At 47.6% G+C, this 20,433-nt stretch overlaps 2 protein-coding genes across 7 annotated transcripts in view; one reads left to right on the top strand and one right to left on the bottom strand.

Annotated features, from left to right (window-relative positions):
- The first annotated feature begins 6 nt into the window (after window positions 1-6).
- Window positions 7-8,106, top strand: gja5b (gap junction protein, alpha 5b). The gene is made up of 2 exons (XM_041868190.2): window positions 7-233; window positions 5,518-8,106. Exon 2 carries the CDS (start codon window positions 5,549-5,551, stop codon window positions 6,755-6,757), a length of 1,209 nt encoding a protein of 402 aa, XP_041724124.1. The 5' UTR covers window positions 7-233; window positions 5,518-5,548; the 3' UTR covers window positions 6,758-8,106.
- Window positions 8,107-14,266: 6,160 nt separating this feature from the next.
- bcl9 (BCL9 transcription coactivator) overlaps window positions 14,267-20,433 on the bottom strand; it is a 115,303-nt gene continuing 109,136 nt past the window's right edge. For all 6 annotated transcript variants that reach the window (XM_041868076.2, XM_041868080.2, XM_041868081.2 and 3 more), the window contains 3 exons: window positions 17,887-20,185; window positions 17,030-17,281; window positions 14,267-16,759 (listed from right to left, as the gene is read on the bottom strand). In XM_041868076.2, the coding sequence (XP_041724010.2) occupies window positions 15,627-16,759; window positions 17,030-17,281; window positions 17,887-20,185 (3,684 nt within the window). In that variant the 3' untranslated portion in view covers window positions 14,267-15,626. The remainder of the gene's footprint in view (window positions 16,760-17,029; window positions 17,282-17,886; window positions 20,186-20,433) is intronic.

The raw sequence follows: 20,433 nt of genomic DNA, 5'->3' as shown, positions 1-20,433 counted from the left end.
GGACAAACCCAGTCACCTTTAGCCAGGACACTGAAAGAGACTACGTTTGCTGCTTTCCCTGAGAGACACAACCTTCTGTGTCAAGACAAGACAAGCAGTCTTCTGTCTGAACAGAGACACACAGCCTAGAAAGAGAGACCAAGACCTCTGGATTTCACCCTCTCAGGGACCTTTCTGCATTTCTCATTTTTAACAGAAAAGGCACCAGCCTGGTCTAAGCAGCTGCCTCTCAGGTAGAGTAACTCTGTGTGTGTGTGTGTGTGTGTGTGTGTGTGTGTGTGTGTGTGTGTGTGTGTGTGTGTGTGTGTGTGTGTGTGTGTGCGCGTGTGCGCATGTCAGTGGTGGAAAAAGTACCCAATTGTCATACTTGAGTAAAAGTAAAGATACCTTGATAGAAAATGACTCAAGTAAAAGTGAAAGTCACCCAGTAAAATACTACTTGAGTAAAAGTCTAAAAGTATTGGTTTTTAAATATAGTTAAGTATCAAAAGTAAATGTAATTGCTAAAATATACTTATGTATCAAAAGTAAAAGTAAAAGTAAAAATCATTTAAAATTCCTTATATTAAGCAAACCAGAGGGCACCATTTTCTTGTTTTTGTAATTTACGGATAGCCAGCGGCACACTCCAACACTTAGACATAATTTACAAATGAAGCGTTTGTGTTTAGTGAGTCCACTAGATCAGAGGCAGTAGGGACGACCAGGGATGTTCTCTTGATAAGTGTGTGAATTGGACCATTTTCCTGTCCTGCTAAGAATTCAAAATGTAACGAGTACTTTTGAGTGTCACGGAAAATGTATGGAGTAAAAAGTACATTCTTTTCTTTAGGAATGTAGTGAAGTAAAAGTAAAAGTTGTCAAAAATATAAATAGTAAAGTACAGACACCAAAATAACCTACTTAAGTAGTACTTTAAAGTATTTTACACCACTGGTGCGTTAACACGTGTGTGGATGCATGTGTGTATGCAGACCCTGGACAATGCATATAGCAGTTTCTAAGCCAGCATAGATCTATAGCATCTGCTGTGGTGTTGAAGGAGTAAGACATTGTTATGTTAGTACTGAAATAACATCAGACCTGTCAGATGAATTGGAGATCTAAAGTTGACTCTTTTATAGCCCAAGGAGATTGTAGTTAACTGCTCTGGCGTTGCCTCCAAAGACAAAACCCTCCTTGTCTTTTGGACTTTTTGTTTGTGCTGCTGGTGATCAGGGTGGCAGCACCGAGCAGATAGGATGATAAACCAGAGAGCACATGCAAGATAAGTGCCGTGAAATCGAGCCGAAAATAAAACCAACATGACATAGGAAGGAAAAGAGCAGCGAGCCAAACAATATAGAGAGCAGAAGAAAGTCAAAATAGGGAAGTCATACTTTCTCAGAGCTTGGACTATTGTTATTAATGATGGGTGGACCCTTATCCTGATGGAATCCCTTGATAATACATTGTCCTGTGACCTTGAGGCAAAATGTGGCCAACAGTATTCAATGGGCTTCGAGTGACATTAAATAATGGTGTTGGAGCTTAAAGGAAAGGACATGATGTCAGACTAACTCTGAGACATCCATAGTTAGATTTTTTTTAGTCCTTTTTTAGCAGACGCTCTTATCCAGAGCGACTTACAGTTAGTGAGTGCATACATTTTCATACTGCCCCCCCGTGGGAATCGAACTCACAACCCTGGCGTTGCAAACACCATGCTCTACCAACTGAGCTACACGGGACCTTATGGTGCTGATGCCTTTACACACACTATATATACATGTCTCATTAACCTTTTGTAGAAGCAGTTGACTTTAGACACTTAAATAAGTAGCTTGATAAATAATTCAGCTTTGAATGATTAGTGGCAATTATTCAGTCAATGCTAATTCTACAAATTGTTTAAAGATATAGGGCTATGCTCAGTGAAATTGAAAAATGGTCTTAAGTGGTCTCTTAAAAGTAAGTAAGTAAAAGGGACTGAACGATTCAGGAGGAGTCCAATAACCTCATTGGTCAGACTAAAAGTAAAGTAAAGTGTGGAATTGCGAATAGACTACAAGGATAGGCTAAAGATGACAGCAACAAAAGGTCCAAACGTCCAAACCCTTTAGTCTGTAGCTCCCAGGTGCCAATAACTGGGAGTAAATGGTGTGTGTGTCTACCAAGACATAACATAACGAAGTCATGGCTGGTTTACTCTACGGAAAGCTATCATTCAGGTACCAGACTTTAGTAAACCCTGCTGGAGAGAGAGTTCACCTTTTTGAAGTTGTGTCTTATTTTTCGACTTTCAAATGTGAACTATCCCTGATGGGAATAGTTTTAAGATGTGACCAACTGGTCTGTATGAAGATAGGGTATGGTAATAATAACTTATTTATGAGCAGTGTGGGAAGGCAAAGGCCCCAGTGGACTGCCTCCCCTATTTCAAATTAGTCCGGGGGCTAAGAGTCAAGTCTGCTAGGAAAGAGTGAGTCAAATGAATCTATTTTGCTGTGACTGACCTAGAGGGACCATACCATGCCATGACCCCCAGGAATGTGGAAATAGTGTTTGGTGTGGATTGTACAACAATCAAGCCACATTGTGTAGAACTAGACAACCCGGGTATACCAATAAGGAGCATAAGAGTGAGAACAAGAATCATAAGGGAGTCAAGGAGCTTTGGGACTATCATTATTTTGTTAACACAGACACAAGACAAAAAGTAGAATAAAGGATTGTGTGCTGTGCTTTCCTTATATCACAGAACAGAAAGAACCACCCTGTCCTCTCCTATCAGGTATCCCAGAGTGTTTTCAAGGTATTTCCCCCTTCTCTCTTCATTCAACAGCTGCCCTCTGTGTCACCAGCACAGAAATATAATTACCATAAGGGACATTCCCATTTAAGTCAATGTTCTGTGTAGCCATGAGTGTGAAATTGCAGTGGTCTGAGGGGCTTCATCCATTCTAGTTTTTCTATTTCTATGGACTCCAGACAAGCACCAAGCACCGTAAAGCGAGCGCCATTGTTCTCCTTCCTGAGGTAAACAACAGAAGGAGCAGTGGGAGCACCTTCTTCCTCCCTAATGTACCCCCAGCTGCCAAGACCCCAGTCAGGTACATTATCCTGGTGCTGATCTAAGTAAGACGAGGCCTGCAAAGTGCCAACAAGCACTGAGGGAACCCATTATGATTTATGAGCTGGTCTGCGGGTCATTTTTATTTATGTTTTACCTTTAAACACTGACAGCAGGACTGCTTGGCCTGCTTGGTGTGAGAAAAAAACGATTGAAGGGTTGGTGTTTTTTCTCAAAGCGCAGAGATGAGCTTTTTTGAGACTCGATTTCTTGAGTACGGGCGATTTCCTTTTAAGTGCCTTGGCAGTAGGAAATCATATTGTTTGACATTGCTTCCTCGACTGTCTGGGGGGAGACAGGATGGCGACCAAGACCCCTCAGACAGAAATGTAAAGGGAGGTGAGTTTCTATGGGAAGTGAGTCCATCTAAATGACTGTTCTCAAACCGATTGACTAAATAGATGTGCATCAGCAGTAAAAACCCATTCTTCCTACTAGAAAGAAGTATTATTTATATTATGTCTTTAAAAAAACACTTTCCACTCAGACGTAGTTCCCATAACTTGCTGAGGTCACTGTCATGTGGCCACTGTAATTTAAAGCGTCCTCACACACAATCTACTGGTCTGCTATAGATAAAGAAGGGAAACCCTATTGGCCCACTTTCCCTCTTACTCAGACACACATGCGAACACACACTCATGCACTTACACACACACACTGTCTAACGAACACCCTCACTGATCACTGATCCTGCAGCTCCATACTTTCCACTGGTCCTGCCCTTCAGGGGAAGTGAGGGAGAAAGAGAAGGGAAATGCTACAAAGTAACAGTAGAGAGAAAGACTGAGGATCTATACAGTCTGAAGAAAAATACAACCTTTAGTGCCAGATGGATTTTAGTCCAAGGAGGGTTTATTGTCTCTGCTGGTAAGACTGAAAAGGACTTCTTAGCAGTGAACGCAACCTTAACTTGAACCACTTAGTCTGTACAATGGTAATTATCGTACTGAATAGTTTGTCAAACATCCAAGTTTGTAAAGCTGTCTTTTTACATATGCTATTTAGTTTAATAAAGGTTTTCACTGTGTGCCTACTGTATGAAACTAAGTATTATGAAACATTGTTCAATAGACACTGCTTTGCTTATCCTTTGTATGAGTGTGAGTGGGGGGAGTCTGGAGAACACACTACTGTACTGTCTGTGCTCATGGAGCCGATGTGGAATCGCCAGCTAGTGAGCTGTGTGCGCTAGTAGTGTACAATCAGTGACATCACTCTAAAACATATAAGTAGCTGTTTCCCTTGCTCTGCAAGGGCCAAGGCTTTTGTATCGTGACAGGTAACGCTGCTAGTTCGAGTGCAGATATATATGCGCAGAGAGAAGAGCTGATAGTAGAGTTCATGGGGTGATGAAATGGTAAAGCTCAGGTGTCTGTAAGTTAGACCTAGACAACTACCAAGAAGAAGAAGAAGACTTTCCTATACTAAAATAAACATGATGAATAATATCAAGTTATTTATATTGTCATATGACCATATGACATCTGTTATTGGAAAATGCTTTTGTGGGAATTTCTTCACTCAGTTCTGAGACTGATTAATTTCCATCAACAGAAACAAAGTGCATTGATTTATTAGTTCTTAGCTCTTTATTAATTTCTCACATCTTACCAGTCACCACCTCCTTATGGACTTAGTTTGTTTTCAATGTGTCAAGAAATATGCACCACCAATCTCTGGCCAAAGGAAATATAAATCAGTATGTCTCACTCTTTCCCAGGCTAAGTAATGCAAAGATAAGCCCTGTGACATGTTTGTTTCTGTGTTTTTGTTGACTTTAGACTTCCTTAAAACTGACATCCGATTTCCCAGATTGCTGGGCCAGGCAGGCAGGGCTGTGGGAACATACTTGGCCCAAACCAGGCCAGTTTACTGAGCCCACTATGGTCACACAGGGAGAAAAGTCTATTAATATACCCAGTCCACAGCCCCAAACACGCCTGGTACAAAACAGCATAGAACCGTAAAGCACAGCATCACTCAGTACAGTACAGCTCAGCATAGCACATAATACTTTGGTGTAATGAAGAGATACTTGGAAACCAGTAAAATATAAACACAAGTCAACACTGCATGGCACAAGTGAATTAAGTCACAAAGTGTGACAAGCCATGAAACCGAATAATCAAAAGTCCTGAAAAAAGAAACACAAATAAAATATCCCACAGAACAACAACAGCACTTTCATTCAATGAAGAAATGTAATTCATAGATTTTTAAGTGCAGTAGATCGTAGTTAGCCTGGTCCCAGATCTGTTTGTAATGTCTTGCCAACTCTTATGGTCAATGGCATACCAGTGACCATCGGAGTTGGAAAGACAACACAAACAGATCTGGGACCAGGCTAGATGGTAGTTATAGATGGTGACTGACTGTTCCCTGTCTGCTCTACTCTCTCCCAGGCCGTTCCAGAGGTGTGGTGTGTGACGGGTGATGGCCGACTGGAGTCTCCTGGGCAACTTCTTGGAAGAGGTGCAGGAGCACTCGACGTCTGTGGGCAAGGTATGGCTCACCATCCTCTTCATCTTCCGTATTCTGGTCTTGGGCACGGCCGCCGAGTCTTCATGGGGCGACGAGCAGGAGGACTTCACCTGCGACACGGAGCAGCCCGGTTGCGAGAACGTTTGTTACGACACCGCCTTCCCCATCGCCCACATCCGCTACTGGGTGCTGCAGATTGTCTTCGTGTCCACACCGTCGCTCATCTACATGGGCCACGCCATGCACACGGTGCGCATGGAGGAGAAACGCCGGCGCAAGGAGCAGGAGGACCAGGGGGGAGGTGACAGGGAGGAAGGAGGGGAGGACGGCGTAGAGGAGAAGCATTATCTGGAGCACGGGGGAGAGAAGGGGGGAGAGTGCGGGAAGGAGGGCAGCGGCATGGGGAGGGTGCGTCTGCGCGGGGCGCTGCTGCGGACTTACGTGTTGAGCATCCTGATCCGGACGCTAATGGAGGTGGTCTTCATCGTGGTGCAGTACCTCCTCTACGGGGTCTTCCTCAATGCCCTGTACGTGTGCCACAGCCGGCCCTGTCCCCACCCGGTTAACTGTTATGTCTCGCGGCCCACGGAGAAGAATGTGTTCATCGTGTTCATGCTGGCCGTGTCGGGCGTGTCACTGTTTCTCAGCGCTGTGGAGCTCTACCACCTGGCCTTTAAGCAGTGTCAGAGGTTTCTGAGGAGTAAACGACAACAGCAACAACAACAGCAGCAACAGCTACTACAAGGACGCACGCCCTCAAGTGCAACGGTCATCGCCGCTGAACCTGACAGCCCACCCCGTCCGTCCATGCCCTGCACCCCGCCCCCAGACTTCAGCCAGTGTGTGAGCTCTTCCCCTCACACCCACCCCATGCACTCCCACCCCCATCCTAGCTGCCCCCCCTTCAACAACCGGCTGGCCCACCAGCAGAACTCGGTCAACATGGCCACCGAGCGCCACCGTGTTGTCCACGACGACCTGGGGACGGAAGACTTCCTGCACATGACCTATGAGGGGCACGCCGACATGCCCAACGCCTGCAACCCGCCCCCTTTGCTGCTCCATAATGGCTTCCAAAATGGCTTCCTGAAGGAAAAGAGGCGTCTGAGCAAGACCAGCGGCTCCAGTAGCCGTGTGCGACCCGATGACTTGGCAGTATAGCCCCAATTCCCAACACACACACTGTCCCTGGATCGTTTCAAACACACACACACACACACACACAAGACTGGGATGACTATGGCTCATCTGTTGTGGGGGACTAATTTGAACACTGCATGGCACAAGTCAACGAAGTCACAAAGTGTCAAAAGTTGTGAAACTGAATATTCAAGCTAATCAAAAGTCCTGAAATACGGATGCTTGAGGAACAATTGACATACACATTGGCACTTAGATATCATTAGTATGGGTCTCAGTCATGGTTTTGAGAAATGGATCCACGGGCACAACACAGCTGTAGAGGGGTTAGTGCCTTCATTTTTAGCCCCCAGGACTAATCCACTAATGTGACTGTCTGAGACATCTGTCTGGTTGCATCCTAAATGGCACCCTAATGCCTATATAGTGCACTACTTTTAACCAGGGCCATTTAGCTTTGGTCAAAAGTAGTGCACTATGTAGGGGAATAAGGTGACATTCGGGACAGAGACATTGACTCTGACTGCTGTCTCGGAGTCTCTCACTGAGAGACAGGGGGGCCTTGTGCCAGACCTGAGAATGAGTGGGTCACTGCCACACTATCAGCTCTGTGACACTGACTGGCTGCTAAGTGGAACAGATGACAGCCAGTCTGTCACTCAGAGAGAGAGAGATATGTGAAGGACGGCTGTCTGTCAGTGACCCACAAACACACACTTAGACGAATGCTATGCGTGTGTAGGCTTGCTCTCTCTCACGCATGCACGAACGCACACACGAACACATACACTACATTTACAGAGGCATGCAGACTTTCATTGACATACAATACAAATACCCAGACACACCATGTGAATCGTGATGATGTCATCACCTCCCACCAGAGATCCAATAGGACCTACAAGGATAACCCATGGAATTAGGGTAACAATGCCTTATGCTTCAGATTTAGTACTATGCATGGTTAAAGAGAGACAGACAAATGACAACCTATGCTGATCATGGCTTTGTTGATGTGGAACCCTCATTGCTGAAAGCAGACATCACAAGCTTCCCAGGGTGAGGGGAGAACATAGTTCATAGTGCATAGTCCAGATACCCTGACTGACCTGGGCCCGGTTTCACAAAAGCATCTTAAGGCTAAGTTCATAGTTAGAACCTTCGTAGGAGCATCGTTAAATCTCCGACCTGTTTCCCAAAACCATCATTATTAACGTTGCACGTGAAAAAAGGCTTGTAATCTAACGCCTGCCTCAGACCACTCCTAGAACAGCTAACAGCGTCGTTCTATGCTTTTTTTGCCCTCCCGCGTCAATTTATACACAGAAGATCTACGCTAAACATAGAATCACATGGTTTATCCATCTCTGTGACTGCTTTATATTTTATTTTTTATTTAACCTTTATTTAACTAGGCAAGTCAGTTAAGAACAAATTCAATTCTTATTTACAATGACGGCCTACCAAAAGGCAAAAGGCCTTCCGGATAGCCTGAGTGCACTTATTTCTCATTTGCCTGAACGAGAGCCAGTCAGCATGAGTATGCGTGTGCCGAGCCTTTCGCCAAATGGAATTCTTGAGGTGGAGTAACTGTCAGATCACGGTCAAACCAGGGGATGAACCTGTTTTTAATTCTCATTTTCTTTATGGTGGCGTTTGTTAACAACACCACTGAAAATATCAAAAAAGAAGGTCCAAGCGTCTTCGACAGAGGGGATCAAGCTGATTCTATACCAATTTACAGAGGCTAGGTCATGAAGGAAGGCTTGCTCATTAAAGTTTTTTAGCAAGTGTCTATGACAAATCAGGACAGGTCATTTCACTGAGCAGCCATTATGAACACAGTGATCACTAAGGTCATTACAGAAAACACCAGACTGATACCTATCAGGATTATTTGTGAGGAAAACATCAAGGAGCGTAGCCTTTTCTGGGTGTTTGGAGTCATACCTTGTCGGATTGGTAATAATCTGAGAAAGATTTAGGGAGTCCCATTGCTTTAGGACTTGGTCAAGTGGTATAAGCGTGTCCCAGTTTAGGTCACCTAGCAGGACAAATTCAGATTTATTGTAAGGTGCCAGGAGAGAGCTTAGGGCATTTAGGGTACAGGCCTGTGCTGATGGTGGACGATAACACCCAGCAGCAGTCAACAAAGAGCTATTTGAAAGTTTAATGCTTACAATCAGAATTGGGGCTAGCAAAAGTAGATGGGCCAGGGTGTACGTGCACATTTCCAGATATCATCAGCAGTAATACAGTCAGGGCACGGCAGAGGACAGGGAGAGCTCTGCAGTGTTGATTTATGACATTTGAATGTGCATTAGATGGCAACAAGATCCTATTGTACAGCAATTTCATCATGTAACGTGAATACAAAGCTGGCGAGAGGTTGTTAGAATAGGATTCTGAATAGAATAGAGTCTGTGTAACCAATAGAGAGTCAGAGTCCCGAGTGTGGGGACAAACATAGTCTGTCCCATGGTTGGGTAAACAAGCAAGTTCAAAGTTAACAAAGCATGCAGGAGTCATGAGGCAAATTGCATAAAGCACAAGAAAAAAATATAACGACTTGGGGCTAGCCATTGTAAGTTCAGAGTCACTCACACCAACAGTGCGTGTGTGCTGGAGGCGAGCGAAAGCTCGGGAGAGAGGGGGGAGTGTGGCGGGGGTACCTGTACCAGACAGGGGGAGACAGGCCAGGGCAGACAGATCGCCAGGTGGAATCCAAGCAGCAGTGCAGCAGGCAACGGCAGTAGGTGTCACACCCACTTGGGAGAAGCTTTTTTTGGGAGGCAGAGTCCTTGTAGAAAATCCCAGCTAGCTAGCTAACGTAGTTAGCAAGTCTCTGTCCACCGTTTTTTTCCGCGTGGAAAAGGAGGATGTTGGCTAGCTACATCTCTTCAGTTTCGGCGAATGGTCCTTTGCGACGTCCGAACAAAGTTGTCCTGTGGCTGTTGTATTTTGGAGATTGCGAGGAGGATATCTTCTGATGTGATCAAATCAACAATATTGTTTCTTATTTAGGTAATTTACAATTGAAGTGTCCTGGCTGCATATCAGTTCAAAATAGAGATGAAGTGGTCCTCTGTAGCTCAGCTGGTAGAGCACGGCGCTTGTAACGCCAAGGTAGTGGGTTCGATCCCCGGGACCACCCATACACAAAAAATAATAATTATGCACGCATGACTAAGTCGCTTTGGATAAAAGCGTCTGCTAAATGGCATATTATATTATATTATATTATGAATCCAGGGGGTACTGTATTGTAATGACCTCTGCACAGATGGAGGGGGTTTCAAAGGCCTCTGCATTTGGGTGGGGGAGGCTGTGAAACTCTCCTGCCATTGTTGGGCTCAAGGGCTTTGACACCTCAGTGCTAATTGATCTGATCTGTTCTGTCCTAGCAAGCTTGGTAGCCTTAACCTAGCATTCAGTCCTTATAAAGTAAATATATCGGTGATTTAGTGCATTTTCATTGGGTAAGCATTATTTGTAATAAGCCTCCTAGATATTTGCAGCCATAGGTGAGAATATCTCTCTAGGAGCTGATCCGTTGTCAGTATTGTGAAGTAATTATAATGTTGAGGAACGATTTGAATGGAGAAAGCTGATCCGAGAGCAGCGCTCCCTTTCTTTCGATCCTATCAGTATTGATTGACACAATGCACCAACGACGCACTTAGCAACCGTTCTCTCTGCGTGGTGTTTTGGGAAACGCATGTTACATCTTCGGCCGTTGTAGGAAAGCTCCATGGTTAAAACATTCGTAAGTCTAAATTCCATCGCTATCGGGAAACCCGGGCCCAGACCTTGAACGTGATCTTGCCAAACGAGTGTCTGTCTATTGTCAAGGAAAGACAGTTTTAGTTTATCACTGTCAGGTCGTGAGTTAGCAGACTGAGGAAAGTAAACCAGAGGGGAATTATCTTAATTTTGGGAAAGTCATTCCCTTCCAGGATTATCAAACAGAAGGATTGATATACAGTACCAGTCAAAAGTTTGGACACACCTACTCATTCAAGGGTTTTTCTTTATTTTTACTATTTTCTACATTGTAGAATAATAGTGAAGACATCAAAACTATGAAATAACACATATGAAATAATGTAGTAACAAAAAAAGTGTTAAACAAATCAAAATATATTTGATATTTGATATTCTTCAAATAGCCAACCTTTACCTTGAAGACAGCTTTGCACACTCTTGGCATTCTCTCAACTAGCTTCACCTGGAATGCTTTTTCAACAGTCTTGAAGGAGTTCCCACATATGCTGAGCACTTGTTGGCTGCTTTTCCTTCACTCTGCCGTCCAACTCATCCCAAACCATCTCAATTGGGTTGAGGTCGGGGGGTTGTGGAGGCTAGGTGTTCTGATGCAGCACTCCATCACTCTCCTTCTTGGTAAAATAGCCCTTACACAGCCTGGAGGTGTGTTGGGTCATTGTCCTGTTGAAAAACAAATGATAGTCCCACTAAGGCCAAACCAGATGGGATGGCGTATCGTTGCAGAATGCTGTGGTAGCCATGCTGATTAAGTGTGCCTTGAATTCTAAATAAATCACAGACAGTGTCACCAGCAAAGCACCCCCACATCTCCTCCTGTCACGATCGTCATACACAACGGACCAAGGCGCAGCGTGATATGCGTACATTCTTTATTTACTAATACACACGAACAAAACAACAAACCAAAACGATACGTGAAGTCCAAGGTTAAACACCAAAACAAACCTTAAACGGAACAAGATCCCACAAATGATAAGTGCAAAACAGGCTGCCTAAGTATGGTTCCCAATCAGAGACAACAAGCCACAGCTGCCTCTGATTGGGAACCACCCCGGCCAACATAGAAACACATGAACTAGAACAAGAACATAGAAAACACAACACAGACACTACACACCCTGGCTCAACATTAAAGAGTCCCCAGAGCCAGGGCGTGACACCTCCTCCATGCTTTACAGTGGGAAATACACATGCGAAGATCATCCGTTCACCCACACTGCGTCTCACAAAGCCACGGCGGTTGGAACAAAAAATCTCCCATTTGGACTCCAGACCAAAGGACAAATTATCCACCGGTCTAATGTCAATTGCTCATGTTTCTTGACCCAAGCAGGTCTCTTCTTCTTATTGGTGTCCTTTAGTAGTGGTTTCTTTGCAGCAATTCGACCATGAAGGCCTGATTCACAGTCCCCTCTGAACAGTTAATGTTGAGATGTGTCTGTGACTTGAACTCTGTGAAGCATTTATTTGGGCTGCAATTTCTGAGGCTGGTAACTCTAATTAACTTTTCCTCTGCAGCAGAGGTAACTGTGGGTCTTCCATTCCTGTTGCGGTCCTCATGAAAGCCAGTTTAATCATAGCGCTTGATGGTTTTTGCGACTGCACTTGAAGAAACTTTCAAAGTTCTTGAAGTCTTGTCTTAAAGTAATGCTGGACTGTCATTTCTCTTTGCTTATTTGAGCTGTTCTTGCCATAATATGGACTTGGTCTTTTACCAAATAGGGCTATCTTCTGTACCCCTACATGATTCCATATGTGTTATTTCATAGTTATGTCTTCACTATTATTCTATAATGTAGAAAATAGTAAAAATAAAGAAGAACCCTTGAATGAGTAGGTGTGTCCAGACTTTTGAGTGGTACTGTATAAATAAAATAGGACCTAGCATTTTTAGCTGGCAAAGTATGTGGTCGAAAACTGAAATAGTTTTGCACTGATTTACTGAATCTTTTTGTGTAGTGTTTTACAAAGTCTATCAGATTTACTTTTTTAAATGCTAAACTAAATCTAAATGAGAATTAAGAAAAAAAATGTCTAGCTAATTTTCAATGCATCTTTGTTTAACGTAAATTATATTGTATTGGGGTGGTGTCTTTGCAATCACATATTTGTAAACTTAGCACTTTAGCAAAAAGCAATGTGAAAATCTGTGTCTTTAAAATGTTTTGTTTATTTTGTATGTAAAATTATATTTATATAGTCTGCTGTTAAAAACACATTTACCCGTGACACATATGATAGGAATTTACAAACGATATATTTAACTACTAATATTTTAAGTAGAGCGATTCTATTTTTCACACTGATGACAATATGTTCACTGTTCTATCTGCACTACATTGTATATTGACTGTGTGTACTGTAAAGACCACAAACTCTTCACACTAATTATGACAAAATGTAAAACGAGCACAAACTCAATATATACTTCCCATATGTGTCATGCACTGTATTTGACATATTTTCTAACCTATGAACACACCTCATTTATATTGGGTTTGACGTTTTTTTAAACTGGCTTCTTATCGAGCAACAGGGTCAATAATTTGTTGATTTTCCGTATCAGTTTCCATTCGTCCTGATCTTTTAGAACCCCTCGTTATAGCCATATTTAATCTGTGCGTATAAACCAGAGGCAGGAAAGGCAGGCTTCACAGCTGCAGGACAAACTTACCCTCTCTAAAATACGGGCCCTGATCTTATATAGTTATCATTTTGGCCTGATACACTTGAAGCATTATTTCAGCACTACACAGGAGTAAAATAATTTCAACCCATGTGCTATTGGCCAACACCATTCTGTCGGATGTTGCTGCCAGTTCCGATCTTCAATAACAACAAAAAAGTTTAACAATGCACTAGGCTCTAGTAAGTAGAGCAGTAGTTCTCAACCAGGCACCCCTGGGGGTACTTGGCCTATCCACAGTGAGTACTTGAAGAGTCTCATAAGACCATAGGCTTACTGGTGAAATGCACGAGGGGGTACTTCTGAAGTACTCCGGGCAGAATAAAATGTGATTGGTGGTAGAGTAACCCAAGAAGTTTGAGAACCACTGGAGTAGAGTACCACATTAGGACTCTGTAAAAATGGGATGTAAGCACCACTGACCAGTGTTTCTCCACTAGGTGGCCATATTGCCCTATACAGTGTGAGATCCTTTGCAACTGACACAAAGGATTTTTCCATATTGTTTTGATGGAAAATAACATTAGTCATATGTAGATTACTCCTCCAAAGGTGTGCTTAACTTGTGTCAAGGGAATTCTGGTGTGCTAGGGGAAAATATTATACGACACATCACAGACATAGGGACAGATTTGGTTAGCACTGGCACTGATCCAATATTTGTACTTCAAACTACACTGTTGAATGAATATGCAGGAACAACTTATTCCTGACACCATTCTTTACCATTAAAAGTTCTGGAGGAAATTGATGTTATGTATTGAATATTTCAGACTTCACTATTCTATAATGTAGGTTTGTTAAAACACTGTGATGTGAAGGGCACCAACAGGCTATATGACCAAAACATATGAATGTGAGACACCTAGTAAATTATTAATGATAAGTTCCCACAAACACAACCACACAGACATTCCAAAAGTTGTACATTTTAAAGAATGGATACCTTAGATGAGTCATGGGGGCTAGCTAGCTACTACACAAGAGCCTTGCTGGGATTCAGTGTCCCTGTGTGTGAGGAAAAAGCCCTTTGAAACCGAAACACAACACAGCCCACCTGTATACCAAACAATATATTTTATTTGTCTTCCAACACCACAGCCCTGTACCAAATTCAATGGAGTCACAACATGACAATGCGTTAACACAGGAGAGGCAGGGACACAGAGACAACCTATTACCTCTTTTTCTGTTTAGTTTTTTGTGTGGCATTTTTGTAAACAATTTTTCTGCAAAATTCCATGGTCACCACCCCTCCAAGTAATCCAGACATGGTTAGGGCTGCTTCTTCTTTACTCTCCTCTATGTACTCCTAGCCTGGAAGGGTGAGATCAGAGGTTTTGCTTGCTGCCGTGTCCGTCTGTCCGTCAGGGCAGAGAGGGGTTTGAGGTGTGACCGACATCACCCCCACCCCCCTACCCACAACCGCATATCCAAATCTAAACCAGGCCTCATCAGCACCTCACTGCATATGCCCGAGAATCACCCCTCCTACAGAGTGTTTTTTTACAATAAAAAAGAGAAAAGAAAACACGTTCTTTACAGTTAAATCATGTTTGTGCTTTTTTAATAATACTATTATCTGTATGAGGTCATCGTTTGGCATATTATACAGAGTAACAAAGGAAAACGCAGTTTTTAAAATACTTTCACCCCCTCTACATGGTAAACAGCATTTCGGAGTGGGAGTTGCAGCGACGTTTGGCTACCCCCCCCCCCCTTTACAAATGAAGATGGGAAAACAAACTAGAAGTCACTAGTAAAATCCCTTTAACAACACAAATACAGTACACAAATACAAAGAGCATTGAATCTCTGGAGGGTAGTGATGAGATGAGCTGTAAACATACAGCCAAAAATGGTGCAACTCGAGACACAAAAAAAAACCTGTTACCTGCTTGTCTTTTCATTCAGTTCGTTGTGTTTTGAATCCTTTATTGTTCTTTACATTGAGTTGTTTGGCTGTTCTTATAACAACAGTACAGCTACGGACCTCTGGTCCCGGGTCATCCTTTTAGTTTTTATGAAGAGGCCCATTTCCTATCCGTCCGTAGAACCCTGGAGCTTAGACTCGTCCCGTACATTCTACGTTTTCCCAAACAACAGAGAAAGGTCAGTCCCCTCTGAAATGGTGTACATCTGCCTTCCCCTCCATGGAACACGCTGCAGTTGCACCACCACACCCGGCAGACTGCTAAATCAGCCCAAAAGTGTCTCGGGATGTGTGTGATGTGTGTGTGAGTATGTGCCAGTGTGAATGTATGCGTCCCCAGTCGACACAACAACTGCCTAAGAGAGCACAAGTCTCATTTGTATTCCTTTGTCTGCGCAGGTTCTAGACTTCAGGTTCAAGACTCCAGGTTCTAGACTCATGTGGGTTTCGAGTCAGGTCTTTAGTTTATACATGGCTGTAGCAGCTCAGAACATGAGGTTCCCGGGGTTTCCGGGACCAGGGTTGAAGCCCATGCCCATGTCCCCTGCCATGCCGCGAGGCCTCATCTGAGGCGGCATCATCATAGTCTGCTGGGGGCCACCCATGCCGTGGAGTGACATCATCATGTTGGGCGAGCCCACAGGGCCCGGGTGATTGTACATGGGGCCCCCCCTCTCTTTAACCTGCATCATCCCCGGCCCAGGTCCTCCCATCATGCCCGGCTGCTGCCCCGGCGACAGCATCCGGTGCTGGGGTCCCATCATGCCCTGGGGCATGAAGCCGGGGTGGCCCGGGTGTGGCTGCCGCATGGGATTGTGGCCAGGGTTCCCCATTGGCATGTCTTGGGGCCCCCCCATGTGGCCGGGGCCCGGCGGACCCCCCATCCCCTGCATGGGCATCCCCATCCTGGGGTTCCCCTCCACCATCATCCCCTGCATCTGGGGAGGGAAGCCCTGGGGGCCGGAGGGGTGAGGTGGCTTCCCCCCCGGGCCGTCGCCACCGCGGGGGAAGTAGGACAGAGTCTGGCTGGGCTTTTCCGATGGGATAATCCGGGAGAGGTCAAACTCCGGCATTCCGGTGGCTCCCGTTCTCATGACCTCGTGGAGGTCGTTATCATTGTTGAACATGTTGAAGTCCTGTCCTCCTCCTGGGGTGTTGGGTTTACACATGCCGCCCGGATCCCTGCCGGGGCCCATGTTGCCCATTCTGCCCATGGGGCCCCCCTCCACCTGGAAGCCCATGCCGTGGGGGAAACCACCCTGGGGCCCAGGGCTGTTGTGGGGGAAGGGGACCTGGTGAGGAGGGGAGTGACCGGGGGGGAATCCCTGGCCTCGGTGGGGGAAGCCCATTCGGCCCTGAGGTATCATCTGAGGGTTGCCCATCCCTGGGTCCTGCCCGCCGGGCATCATCATGCCGTGGGGCCCCATCATGCCCGGTCCCATGGGCCCCTGGTGGGGTCCCCCCATGGGGTTGGGCGAGGGCATCTGGTTAGGCATGCCGTGGGAGAGCGGCTGGGAGCCCATAGTGTTCATGCCCATGGGGCTAAGAGCGGGCATGGGGCCTTGTGACGTGGGAGCCATCATGCGGTTGTGGCCTGGGTGGTGGTTCATTCCCATACCTATAGGAGGCAGCAGAGAGACAGGCAGGGTGAGATCACTACATTCAAACCATAAAACAAAGAACAAAAACAAATAAAATGGTTGGCATACACTTATGCCTTGGTATAGTGAAAGTTTTAGGCTCCAGGGGTGTGGGTAGAAGACAATTGCAAATGTATAAGTATTTATGATTTGTAATGTGTTTTAATGGAAAATGGCCTGGTCTAAACTGCTACCTCTCAGGTAAAGCTGTGTGTGTGCAAAATATAACTGCATGTCAGAGCTCTTACCAGACATGTTGTTCATGGGCGGCAGGTTCGGAGAGCGGGCGGGTGGCGAGTCGTCGTCCGAGCTCGCCACTGTCTTGATGGCGTCGTGGTAGAGGGGCGTGGAAGTGGGCATGGCGAACTTGGACATGCGTGACATCATGATGGACAGGGGGTTCTGGGATATCGTGGGCTCAGGGGGCAGGGCGTAGGGGCTGCCAGATGGAAGACTGGAAGCACTACTGGAAGGGGGAGCTGTGGGGGGGCCATTCCCTCCTGAAGGGGAGAGGGAGAGGAAGAGAAGGGGAGAGAGAAGAGAAGAGGGTGAGGAGGAGAAGGGGAGAGGAGGAGGAGAAGGGGAGAGAGAAGAGGGAGAGGAGGAGGAGAAGGGGAGAGAGAAGAGAGGGAGAGGAGGAGGAGAAGGGGAGAGAGAAGAGAGGGAGAGGAGGAGGAGGAGAAGGGGGGAGAGAAGAGAGGGAGAGGAGGAGGAGGAGGGGAGAGAGAAGAGAGGGAGAGGAGGAGGAGGAGGGGAGAGAGAAGAGAGGAAGAGGAGAAGAGGAGAGAGAAGAGAGGAAGAGGAGAAGGGGAGAGAGAAGAGAGGAAGAGGAGAAGGGGAGAGAGAAGAGAGGAGGAGGAGAGAGAAAAGAGAGGGAGAGGAGGAGGAGAAGGGGAGAGAGAAGAGAGATTAGTTACATAAATATCCACTGTATCTTCTTATGCAGAGAACACGTAGGGCTGAATCCTAATTCAAGTCAAGCTTTCATAAAACATTTCCCATTGCCTGAGTCTGAGTTAAGTCAAGTCAAGATTCAGTCCATTAAGCACAATCTACTGAACTGAATTGATGGAAGGCTAACAGAGGAGAACATTCTGGGACTCACCTTGCTCCACGTTGCCCATCATGTTGGGTGAGGTCATGCTGAGCGGCGGCTGCTTGTTGTTCTGGGGGATGCCCGGGCTCTGCATGGGGGGCTTAGGGGACAACGTCCACCCTGGGGAGGGGGCCGGGAGCGAGGGCGACTTCATGTGGACGGGGGAGGCTCCGGCTGAACCCATCATGGGGGGAGACTTGATGGAGGCGGCCGCCGCAGCTGCAGCCACTGCCGCCGCCGAAGGCCCCTGGAGCATGCCGGCCAGCTGGGAGGGCGTCTGGGGGGACTTGAGGTTCCCAGAGGGCGAGCCCAGCATGGGGGACTGGACTTGCCTCAGCGTAGGGGACTTGAGGGGGTTGATATTGGGTGAGTTAGCCTGGCCACCCTGGATGTCCTGGGGACCCTTGCGGCCCCCCATGTTCCTCTGGTTGGGGGGCGGGCCCGGGTTGGGGGGCATGTGGCTGAGGCGACCGTTGCCGCCATGGTTGGGTCCTCGCTGGTCAGGGCCGAAGGGGGGTTCGCCTCTGGGGCCCCTAGGGTTCCCAGGCCCTGGCCCATGAGGCCCCATGCCTGGGAAGTGCCGGTTGGGGCCCATGTTGAAGTCCCCTGGGTGGTGCCCCTGGTCAGGGAAGGGAGGCCCCTGCATTATCTTCTGAGGGCCCATGTTCTCTGGCATGGAGCCTCCTCTCATCTTCATCATCTCCTCGGGGCTCATGTTCATGGGAGGTTCCCCCCTCATCTTAGCCTGCATCATCTGGGGGTTGGGCCCCATGTTCATGTTCCCAGGGCCCATGCTGAACTCATGGCCCATGTCGCGGCCCAAGCCCTTGACAAACTCCATCCTGGAGGATGGGCTCATGGGGCCAACGTCGCCAGGCATTCTGGGAAACATCATGCCTCCTCCGTTAGGGCCATTGCCGGGGCCGTCCATTGGCCCCCGGGGGCCATTACCCCCCATCATCCTGTTCATCTCCATGATCATGCCCGGGGGCAGCCCCATGCCCTGCTTGTCACCCCCCATGCCCTGCTGGAACATGGCCTCCTGCACCGCCTGTGGGTTGGGGAACCTCTCCACCCGACCCCCTGGCCCTACAAACGGCCCCTGTCCGGGCGGGAAACCCCTGCCATCGCCCATGTTGGGTCCCATGTCGTCGGGCCAGTTCATGCCGGTCCGGGGCCCCCTGGGGTTTGGGCCGCCCTCCATACTCGGGTTCATCATGCCAGGAGGGAAGCCGCCGGGCATCCTCTGCATGTGGGGGTGCATGGGGCCCCGGGGGCCCATGCTCATCTGCTCTGGGAAGTGCTCGGGGCCCCACATCTCCCCAGCCGAGTTCATCTGGTAGGGAGGCGGGGGCCCGCGCATCATGGGGCCCCGGGGGCCTTGTTGGTGCATCATCATGTCACCCATGGGCCCCCGGTGCTGCATCTGCTCCTGCTTTCTTTTCTTCTCCTCGTAGAACTCCTGCTGCAGCTTCAGCCATGCCATCTGCTCCGGGTTCATCCCTGTGTGATCCCCGTGCTCACCGCCGGGCCCTCCGTGAGAGTTCATATGTGGCCCAGGAGGCGGGGGCCCCAGATCGTCTGGGGAGAAGGGCATGTCTCTGAGGCCTCCGGGCCCAAACGGAGGGCCGTCCGGCCGGGGCCCCCCGGGGCCTCCAGGCTTCCCCAGGCTCTGGGACTGGGCCATCATGGCCTGGAGGGGGCCCTGCTCCCCTGGCTTCTTGGGCCCCCCCTCCATCATGCCGGGGTTGGACCCGGGGGGCCCGCCCGGGTTGCCTTGCCCCATGGCTACCATGTCTTTGAGGGAGAACTCCTTGTCGTCGGGGAAGAGCATGCGCTGGATGTCCCGGAGCGTCTGCAGGGAGCGCTCGCGGTGCTCCAGCTGCTCCTGGGACAGGCCCTCTGAGTTGTCCCCCATGCTGGACATCAGCTCGTGGGCCAGCTGCTGCTGCTGGGCCGTGAGTTTAGCGTCGGCCCCATTGGGAAGGTCCAGAGAGGGGAAGCCCTGTTGGGATGCCCCGGAGGGGGTCTGGTGGCCGGGTGTCCCTCCAGGGTTGCTGTTAGGGTCGTGGGACGTGCCGTCCTGGGGGCTTCCGCTCTTAGAGTCCATGCCCCCAGAGGAGGCCCCATCCTGGGGGAAGCTCCCAGGCTTGGCCCCCTGAGGCTGGGCTTCTGCTGGCTGCTGCTGGCCTGGTGGAGGTGCTTTGGAGGCCTGCTGGTGGTTCTGGTCGGAAGGGTGAGATGACTGCTGCTGGGGGGCTCCGCCCGGCTGCTTGGAGTCACCCCGAGGGGGTCCCATCTGATTATTCTACAACACAGGGTGAGAGCGAGAGAGGGGTTGGTGGGGTTACCAAAAGTTCCCGTTCACTGACTCTTACACATTAACAGACACTCAAAGCATGCCCGGTTGAATAATTAATATAGCTTTAGAAAATACATAATTATTTTGAGTTGGACCAATATCATAACATTATCCGAACCATGCTTAAAGTTTTAACATTATATTACCAGACCAACATGGGGCACAATGCAAATGGTCTGATAGGTTTTGATGAT

This window comes from Coregonus clupeaformis, chromosome 22 (genome assembly GCF_020615455.1).
Source record: "Coregonus clupeaformis isolate EN_2021a chromosome 22, ASM2061545v1, whole genome shotgun sequence".
Lineage (NCBI taxonomy): Eukaryota > Metazoa > Chordata > Actinopteri > Salmoniformes > Salmonidae > Coregonus > Coregonus clupeaformis.
This window is presented reverse-complemented; position numbering and strand designations above follow the sequence as displayed.